Genomic DNA, 9,340 nt, shown 5'->3' with positions numbered 1-9,340 from the left:
CACTGCAAGAAACAGAGGGGGACACATCAGGGTCGCCCATGACCCCAGGGGTCCTGCACCCTACAGTGACCCTGTGTAAACCCACCTATGTCCCTGTGTGTCCCTTTGTCCCGCGGTGTCACCTCCAGGGCCAGCTCAGGGCTGAGTGCCCGGAACACGCGGTGCCCGTCCTGTCCCAGCTGGTTGCTGGCCATGCACTGGTAGGTGCCCGAATGTCCCCCATCGATGTCCCTGAGCTCCAGGAGGGGACCCCGGGCCACCTCCTGCCCATTGTGCAGCCAGGTGAAGGTGACAGGGACTGAGCCCACCTGCACTGAGCAGTGCAGGGTCATGTTGTCACCTGCATGCACCTGGCGTGACAGGGGACTGGGAGTGATGGTGGCATTGGCCACGGGCACTGCGGGGACAGAGACAGGGCTGAGGCCACAGGGAGGGGCTGGCAGCCGGTGTGGGGGGATAGGGGCAGGGGGGATGGGTGTGGTGGGGGATTTTGGGTATGGGGTCACACCACAGAGGGGCGAGGGGACAAGGGGAGTGATGGAAGGACCCCAGAAAGGTGTCAGGGGGACATGAAGGTACCCAACCAGAAGACACGAGCAGGCCATGGGGGCTCCCCATGCCCATCCCCACACCCACTGCACACTGTGACACAGAGCCAGGTGCTGCTCTTCCGCACGGCCCCCCCCCTCAGAATGCACCTGGCAGCTGTAATTCCCCGAGTGGGAGACCCCCACGGCAGGCACCAGCAGCTGCGGGGACCCCTGCGGGCCCCCCACCACCTGCCCGTCCCGGTAGAACACGTGCAGGAGGGGGGCTCGGGGCTGCAGGGGGCTGGGGGTGGTGAGGCAGCTGAGAGTCAGGGGGGACCCCAGAGTGGGCTTGGGGGGACCCTCCAGCACTGGCACCAGAGGGGAGTGGGATTTGTGAGCCTGAGTCCCTGGGGAGGGGCTGTGGAGATGTCAGGGTGGCAGCAGTGGGGTGCTCACCGTGCACTGTCACTGTCACTGGCGCTGACTCCTTCCACCCCCAGGGTTTCACCCAGGCTTTGCAGCAATAGCTGCCACTGTGGTTCAGCTGCAGAGGGGACAGGGACAGCTTGGTCCAATTGAGGACCACCTGCAGCTCTTTCTTCTCATGGTAGAACGACACCGAGTTGACCATTCTGTTCCGCCAGCCCCAGCAGCGCAGTGTCACCGTGTCCCCTTCCTGCAGTGCCCATGCTGGCACCTGCAGCACCAGCCAGTCTGGGGGACAGAGGGGTCCTGTCACATCTCAGGCATCTGGAGGGTCCCCATGTCACAAGGATCCCCCCACTGGGTGACACCCAGCGCACCAGGTGTCCCCAGCACCCACATGGTTTTCTGCACACTGGATGCTCTGGGATGTCCTCAAAGCAGGGGACGGGTTCTGGTAACACAGGAGGTGACCCATGGTGCGGAGCCCACCAAGAGCCCTCGGGGTCTAGAGGGTGCCGGGCTGGGGACAGCCAAACCTCCCTCACCATCTGAGATGTTCACAGGCAGGTTGAACACACTGTCAGGTCTGCCACAGGTGCAGGTGCCACTCAGGGTTACAGTGAGGAGGTCGAGTCCCTCCTGCCCCCAGCGCTGCCCGTTCTTGTACCAGGTGGTGGCACCGGCGGTCCCCGAGCCCTGGCAGGTCAGTGTCACCCGGTCCCACAGCACCGCCGGCCTCCAGGGGGTTCCACCAGGAGCTGGGTGGTCTGGGCACCTGTGGGTGACAGGGGACACCAGCCTGCCAGGGCCAGTGTGGGGCTGGGGACAGTGGAGTGGGGCCATGGCATTCCCCGAGGACTCACCAGCGATGCCAAGGGTCTGGGCTGGAAAGGAGAAGTCCCCGAGGACTCACCAGCTGGGTGGGGCTGGCACTGTAGGGACAGCAGCATGAGGGCACAGGGTGTGGTGTCTGTCCCCAAAAGGTCTCTGTGGGGGTACTGGGGTGGCAAATATGTCTCGAGGACAGGGACACAGCAGCCAAGCTGTGTCCCTGTGCTGGTACAGGTCACCCCTGCCTGCCCCACAGCGACATTCCCATGGCCCTGTCCCCATGGTCCCATTTTGGTGGCACCTGTTCCCATGGTGCATCAACATGGTGCTTGTCCCCTTGTTCCTGTCCCTGCATCCCTGTGTCCCTGTCTCCACAGCGGCCCAAGCCCCAAGGTTACTTCTGCCACATCCTTGTCCCCACATCTCCATCCTCCTGTCCCTGTCTCCATATCCCATTTCCCCTGTTCCTGTCCCCCTGTTCCTGTCCCCAAAGCTACCCCACAACTCTGGTCACACTGGGGTCTTTGCCTTGTTGGCATTGGGGAGATCAGGGGACCCCGCAGCTCCCTGTACCCGCTCCCCTCCCCATCCCCGGGGTGTCAGGCCCATTCCCGGGGCACTCACCCCACAGGAGCAGCGCCACCTTCCCGGCCATCCCGGTGTCCCCAGCCATGTGCACTGGCTGTCACTCACTGCTGTGGCCACTGCTCCCCTGGCTGGCGGCTCTTCGGATGAAGGGGAAGGAAGCGAGGTCAGGTCCGTCCCCATGTGTAGGTGGCCCTTGGTGGGGGCAGGGTGGCCACAAGCTGGGCACAGGCTGTGGGCAGGGTGGGGACAGCCTGGGGACATGGTGGGGGAGGGTGTTGCCAGGAGTGGGGGGCTCAGGGGATTTGGAGAACCAAGGATGGGTGTCCAGGAGAATGGGGGTCCAGTGGAGTTGGGGTCTCCATGCCTGGGGGGCATTCAGGGATGGGGGTGCTGTGGGAACATGGTCCCCAGGGATTTGGGGTCATGGCAAGTGGGTGCCAGGGCTGGGGGTGCAGGGGGAAAAAGGGGTCGCTCGGGAATAGGGGTTCCGGGGAAGAAGCAGCCCATGGGATGGGATCAAGTCAATGGTGGTGCTGGACAATGTCAGTCCTGGCATGGGGGTCCCTAGGGAGGAGAGACCAAGGCAATGGGGGTCCCATGGTTGGGTTTCCAGGGGAATGGGGGTGCCAGGGATGGGCAGTGGCTGGGTGGGCACGGGAGTCACAGCTCCTTCATGGGGTGCCTCAGATTTTAGGGTGACTCAGAGCCCAGCACAGTCCCCACCCTGGGGCACCCCAGGGCTGTCCTGGGAGTCTCTGTGTCCCTTCCCCACTCACCCCTGGGTCAGGTCCCCCCATTGCCTGGCTCAGCCATCCCAGGAAACACTTGATGCCCAATTGACTGTGACAAAATTATACATCCATAGAAAAAAGGCATAAATCTTCCCCACACCTTTTTTTTTTCCCAATAAAGTAAAAAATCAGCAAAAATCAATCTGGCAAGGTATAAAATACTCTGGTTTATAGAATCCATTGCTTTCTCAACAAGAACCTCACAATAAAACACAAATCACAAAGAAATGAGACTTTTTGGGTCCCTTTAGCAGCCCCCTGCTGCATCCCATAGCAGCGTTTGCTTGTGGATAACACAGAGGGTGGAATCTCCCTGAGTGTCCAACAGCTCCATGGGATTGTTCCCTGCCTGCTGGGCAGCAACCCAGCCCCTAAGGAAGCCTTTTCTTGGGCCATATTTAGGAACTCTCCCCATTTTTCTCATTCCTACACTGAAACTTGATTGACTTCCCATGGAGGAAGGGGAGAAGCTCTGTCCATCCTTGGGACAGTGCACAGGAATCTGTGGAAATGCCCCTGTGTGCCTCAGGGTCTGATTCCCTGGTAAATCCACTCCAGCCTGCCCTGAATTCCCCTGTCTGGGCACTCCCTGCTCCTGCTGTGACACCCCTGTTCCCCAGCCCCTCCTGTGCAGCCCCTGCTCAATATTTCCACACTTTTCCCTCTTATTTGGTGGCCAGAGCCCAAACTCAAATATTCTTTCCATGATGTTCCAGAAGTCTGCAGATTTTCTTCAAGAAGGGGCATTCCAGTCAGGTTGTTGAGCAGATTGTTATTGTCTTTACAGTAGTTTTGTGGTTTTCTCAGTCCCTTGTTGAGAGGGACAAAATGATCAATTGCTGCATTTCCAGACTGGGTCCCCCACAGTCGCCTCTGCAGGGGCAGTTTCCAGCCAGCCCTGCTCTGAAAACCATCAAAGGCCCTCACAGAGCCACTGCTTGGGCTCCCTTTGTGATTTCTGCTTCTTGCAGGGCTGCACAAACCACAGGCAGGGCCTTTTTCGACCCACAGAATTCTCCCCTCTGCAGCAGCTCTAAAGCTGCCAGAATCAAAGCCAAGGGGGCAGGGGGGACCCTCAGGTGCTGGCTGTCACCTGGGGCTGGGCAGAGCAGGGCTGGGCAATGGCCATCCCTGTGCAGTGGGGCTGGGCCATGGCTGGGCCCCAGCCTTGCATTGACAGGGGTCCCCAGGATGTGCCACCCCTGGGACAGGCGCCCGGCCAGGAATGTGCAGGGACATTTCCGGAACTGCCACACCTGGGACAGGACCCCCCATGACAGGAGCCTCTGGATGTGCCCCCCAGGACAGAACCTGCCCCTTTCCCATCTGACTCTCAGCACAAACGGCCTCTTCCTTCTTGTCCAGGAAAAAGAAAGGGAGTGTTGAGGGGGCACAGCCCAACACTTCCATCCCCCACAGCCTCCCCACCCTTCCCTGCATCCCCTGCTCCCCATTTTCCCCCTACCCTGGCTCCCCCCAACCCATTCCCTGCTCAGGTGCTCCCCGGGATTGCTGAGCCAGGAACGGGGGCAGAGTGGACCTGGCACAAAAGTGAGGAAAATAAGGAAAAAAAAGCAATAAAAACACAAAAAAAGTCAAGGACAGTGGAGGGCACAGAGGCAGAGCTACCCAGGACCCCCATGTGATGCCGGCACAGGAAACAAGCATCCCAGTGGGGCTTTGCTTGCTCTGGGTCACCCCAAAATCTGAGGCACCCAGGGAAGGAGCTGAGACTCCTGAGCCCATCCAGCAACTCCTCATCCCTGGCACCCCCATTCCTCCTGGAATCTAAACATGGGATCCCCATTCCTTATGGCCCCTCATCCCTGGGACCCCCATCCCAGTACTGACATTCCCCAGGATCTCCATGGCCCAGCACCCCATTCCCAAGGAACACTCTCCTGCTCATTCAGTCCTCTGAAATCCCCCTTCCCCCATGACCTTGATTCTCTCAGGAATGCCGTTCCCATGGACAACCCCCATTCCCCCAGCATCCCCATCTCATGACCCCAAATCCTGGAGCCCACGCTCACCTGGGACTCCCATCCCTGAGTCCCCTCAGCCCTGGACACCCCCAGACCCATGACTCCCCCTCCTCAGGAACCACATTCCCCTGGACATCCATCCCTGGCTCCCCAAACCCACCGAGCCCCCCACTCCTGCAAACCACATCTCCCACCTTGTCCCACCCACCCTCATCCCCATCCTGTGCCCAGCTTGTGGCCACCCTGCCCCCACCAAGGGCCACCTATGCATGGGGACAGACGTGACCTCGCTTCCTTCCCCTTTATCCAAAGAGCCGCCAGGCAGGGGAGCGGTGGCCACAGCAGCGAGTGACAGCCAGGGCACATGGCTGGGGACACCGGGATGGCTGGGAAGGTGGCGCTGCTCCTGTGGGGTGAGTGCCCCGGGCATGGGCCTGACACCCCAGGGATGGGGAGGGGGCACATGGGGGCGGCAGGGTCCCCAGAGGTCCCCAATGCCAGCAGTGCCAGTCCATGTTACCCACAGTGGACCTTGGCGGGACTGGGGATGTGGGGTGGCTTTGGGGACAGGAATAGGGGGGCAGGAATTTGGGGATGGGGATGTGGGCGCAGGAATGTGGGGACTGGCACCTTTGGGCTCATGTAACTCTGGGGATAAGGACAAGGGAACTGGGATGCAGGGACAGAAGGGGACAAGAACCATGAGGATGTGGCCATGGGGATGGGATCATGGGGATGGGATCATGAGCTGGTGGGGGTGACCTGGGCCAGCATGGGCTGTGTCCGTGGTGTCCTCGTGCCTGGGGTATCCAAAGTTTCCCCATGTTCTGCCTCAGCCCAGGGTGGCCTCAGTGTCCCTGTTCCCAAGGTGTTTGTGTCACAGGGATTTGGTGCACGGGTGGCTGTGACACAGACATATCCCCCTGCCTCTCCAAATGTTTTTGAGACCACCCACACACACTTTCCCACAAGAAATGCTGTCCCCACAGGGACAGTTTTTGGGGACAGCCACCACACCCTGTACCCTGGTGCTTCCTTCCCTGCAGTGCCACCCCCACCCAGCCCTGTCCCTTCTCCCTTCCAGCCCAGACCCTCGGCCTCACTGGTGAGTCCTCGGGGGATGCCATGGCCCCACCCCACTGTCCCCAGCCCCGCACTGGCCCTGGCAGGCTGGTGTCCCCTGTCACCCACAGGTGCCCAGACCACCCAGCTCCTGGTGGAGCCCCCCTGGAGGCCGGCGGTGCTGTGGGACCAGGTGACACTGACCTGCCAGGGCTCGGGGACCACCGGTGCCACCACCTGGTACAAGGACGGGCAGCGCTGGTGGCAGCAGGGACGTGACCGCCTCACTGTCACCAGGAGTGGAACCTACACATGTGACAGACCCGGCACCAGGCGCAGCCCCCCCGTGACAGTCTTAGATGGTGAGGGTGGATCTTTAATGATCAGGGTGGCCCCTGAGAGGTCAGGGTGGGCTCCACTCCATGGGTGGCCTCACACCCCTCATGTGGCGAGAGCCTGTGTCCTGCACACAGGGACATCCCAGTGCAGCCCAGTGCACTCCAGAGCACCCAGATGTCCCTGGTGCTATGGGCACCCACCTCAGAATGGCCTCATCAGTAAAATGTGACCTTCCTGTCCCACAGACCCAGTGGTGCTGCAGGTGCCAGCACGGGCATTGCTGGAGGGGGACACAGTGACACTGCGCTGCCGGGGCCGGCAGGAAAACCATCTCAGCAGGGTGCGATTTTACCGGGAGGAGAAGGATCTCGGGGGGTCCCTCAGGGGAACTGAGATGTCCCTGCCCCCCCTGCGGCTGCACCACAGCGGCCGCTACAGCTGTGCAGGCTTGGTGGGGTCCTGGCAGTCCCGGTCAGCAGCAGTGACAGTGAGAGTGCAGGGTGAGCACCCCTGTGGCTGGAACTCCAATATCTTGACAACCCCAAAGTCACTTCCCAGCAGATTCACAGTCCTCACCTCCCCTCTCCTTCCCAGTCTCTTCTCGGTGCCGGTGCTGGAGGGTCCCCCCACACCCACCGAGGGGTCCCCCCTGACTCTCAGCTGCCTCAGCACCCCCAGCCCCCTGCGGCCCCGAGCCCCCCTCCTGCACGTGTTCTACCGGGACGGGCAGGTGGTGGGGGGCCCGCAGGGGTCCCCGCTACTGCTGGTGCCCACCCCGGGGGTCTCCCACTCGGGGAATTATGGCTGTGAGGTGCACTCCCAGGGTGGGGCCGTGCGGAAGAGCAGTGCCCAGCTCCGCGTCACGGTGCGCAGTGAGTGCGGGGATGGGCACGGGGAGCCCCCACAGCCTCCTTGGGTCCCCCACACTGCCTGGCATCACCCAGCCCTCCCTGATGCCTGCTCTGGGGTACCCAACCTTTCCCGGATCCCTCCCTGGCTCCCACCATCCTTTCTTGTGTCCCTCCCTGGGACCCCCAGCCCCTACATGGGTACCCCCATCCTTCCCTGCCACCGTTTCCGTGTCCTGCCATTGCTGCCCCGGGTCCCTCCCCAGGTCCCCCCATTCCTGGCTTGTGTTTCCCTCCATCCCACATTGGGTACCCTCACCCCTCCCTTGGTCCCATCACCCCTCTCTGACTTCTCTGCACATTCCCTAGATCACACCATGCCCTCCCTGGGTCCCCGTACCTGCCCTGGTGTTGCCCACCTCCCTCTCCAGGTGTTCCCTCCCTGACCCCCCCAGCATCCCTCAGGGTTCCTTTCAAAGCACACCCCCCCCTCCATCTCTGCGCCCGCTCTCCTTCACTGGAGTTCCCCTGCCCCTCCCTGAACCCCCTGGGTCCCTCACTGTTCCCTGGTGTCCCCCTCTCCTGCAGGCGTCCTGGTCTCGGGGGTGTCCCTGTCAGCACAGCCCCCCGGGGCACAGGTGGCACTCGGGGACAGCCTGGAGCTGAACTGCTCAGTGACCATGGGAACAGGTGCCCTGTCCTTCTCCTGGCACCGGGAGGGCTCGGGGGCACTACTGGGCACCGGCCCCCACCTGGAGCTGCGCCGCGTTGGGGACAATGACAGCGGCCAGTACCGGTGCCGGGTCAGCGACGGGGACAGCGTGGCTGAGAGTGACCCCATGAATGTCACCGTCCTGGGTGAGCAGGACCCTCGGGCTGGGGCTGAGCCCACCCAGAGCACTCCCATCCCACCCTGCCAGGTGCCAGCCCTGTCTCTGTCCCCACAGTGCCCGTGGCCAATGCCACCATCACCCCCGGTCCCCTGTCACACCAGGTGCATGCAGGTGACAACGTGACCCTGCACTGCTCAGTGCAGGTGGGCTCAGCCCCTGTCACCTTCAGCTGGCTGCACAACGGGCAGGAGGTGGCCCAGGGTCCCCTCCTGCAGCTCAGTGACATTGAAGTGGGACATTCGGGCACCTACCAGTGCGTGGCCACCAACCAGCTGGGACAGGACGGGCACCGCGTGTTCCGGGCACACAGCCCTGAGCTGGCCCTGGAGGTGACACCTCAGTCATCCTTGCTCACAGGTGGAGTCACACGGGGTTGTTGGGGTGTTCAGGATGCCTGCAGTTCAGGGTGACCCCAATGTGTCCCCTCTGTCCCCAGCAGTGGCTGTGAATGTCGGCAGGACCCTCCTGTTCCTGCTCCTGCTCCTGGCTGTCATCGGGGGCTGTCACTGGTGGCACCACCGGGGTGGGTGACAATGGGGGGGATGGGGGGTCCTGGAGTGAGGGGGAGCCCCCAGAGTTGAGGCAGAGATTGGCAGCATCCAGGGCCCCTGTGCTGGGGGACACTGAGCCTGCAGTGACCTCAGCTGGGGGTCCTGAGTGATCTGGGGGAAATTTGGAGGGTCTTGGTTGGGCTCCAGGGCCTTCCCTGGGGGGGCTTTGAGGAACATTGGTGTGGCACAGGGAGCTCGTGGAGCATTTTTGGAGGTCCTGGAGGGATGTGCAGGGATGTTGGGGGACCTTTCTGGGGTCCTATGGGAGTTTGGGGGTGCCCATTCCTGCCAGGCTTGGGGTTCTGGGGGCTCAGAGGGTTGGGAGCACCAGGAGGACTGGAGGCACTGCAGTGATGCAGGAGTTCCGGGGGGTTCAGTGGTGCTCAGAGTCTCCGGGGGGAGTCAGGGATCCATCGGGAATTGGGGCTGCAGTGGGGATTTGGGGGTCCCGTGGGTGATGAGACCTGTCAAGGTCCCAGGAAGGTTCAGGGGTCCC

General features: G+C 62.2%; 1 protein-coding gene across 1 annotated transcript; it reads left to right on the top strand.

The window, feature by feature from the left end:
• Window positions 1-5,533: 5,533 nt before the first annotated feature.
• LOC139604533 (Fc receptor-like protein 3) lies at window positions 5,534-8,703 on the top strand. Its single transcript, XM_071455668.1, has 7 exons — window positions 5,534-5,564; window positions 6,198-6,256; window positions 6,407-6,575; window positions 6,798-7,023; window positions 7,147-7,424; window positions 7,989-8,258; window positions 8,348-8,703. Exons 1-7 carry the CDS (start codon window positions 5,534-5,536, stop codon window positions 8,701-8,703), a joined length of 1,389 nt encoding a protein of 462 aa, XP_071311769.1.
• Window positions 8,704-9,340: the final 637 nt, after the last annotated feature.

The sequence above is a fragment of the Agelaius tricolor genome, unplaced genomic scaffold, assembly GCF_023055355.1.
Source record: "Agelaius tricolor isolate 1412-34295 unplaced genomic scaffold, bAgeTri1.0.p SCAF_52, whole genome shotgun sequence".
NCBI lineage: Eukaryota > Metazoa > Chordata > Aves > Passeriformes > Icteridae > Agelaius > Agelaius tricolor.
Note: the sequence above shows the minus strand (reverse complement) of the source record. Positions and strands in the feature narration are given on the sequence as shown.

Excerpts from the sequence above, each read along its gene's own strand:
- LOC139604533 (XM_071455668.1), top strand. The coding sequence starts at position 5,534 with ATGGCTGGGAAGGTGGCGCTGCTCCTGTGGG. Across the intron at positions 5,565-6,197 it reads GGTGGCGCTGCTCCTGTGGG|TGCCACCCCCACCCAGCCCT; the intron begins GTGAGTGCCCCG and ends CCTTCCCTGCAG. Across the intron at positions 7,024-7,146 it reads GTGGGGTCCTGGCAGTCCCG|TCTCTTCTCGGTGCCGGTGC; the intron begins GTCAGCAGCAGT and ends TCTCCTTCCCAG.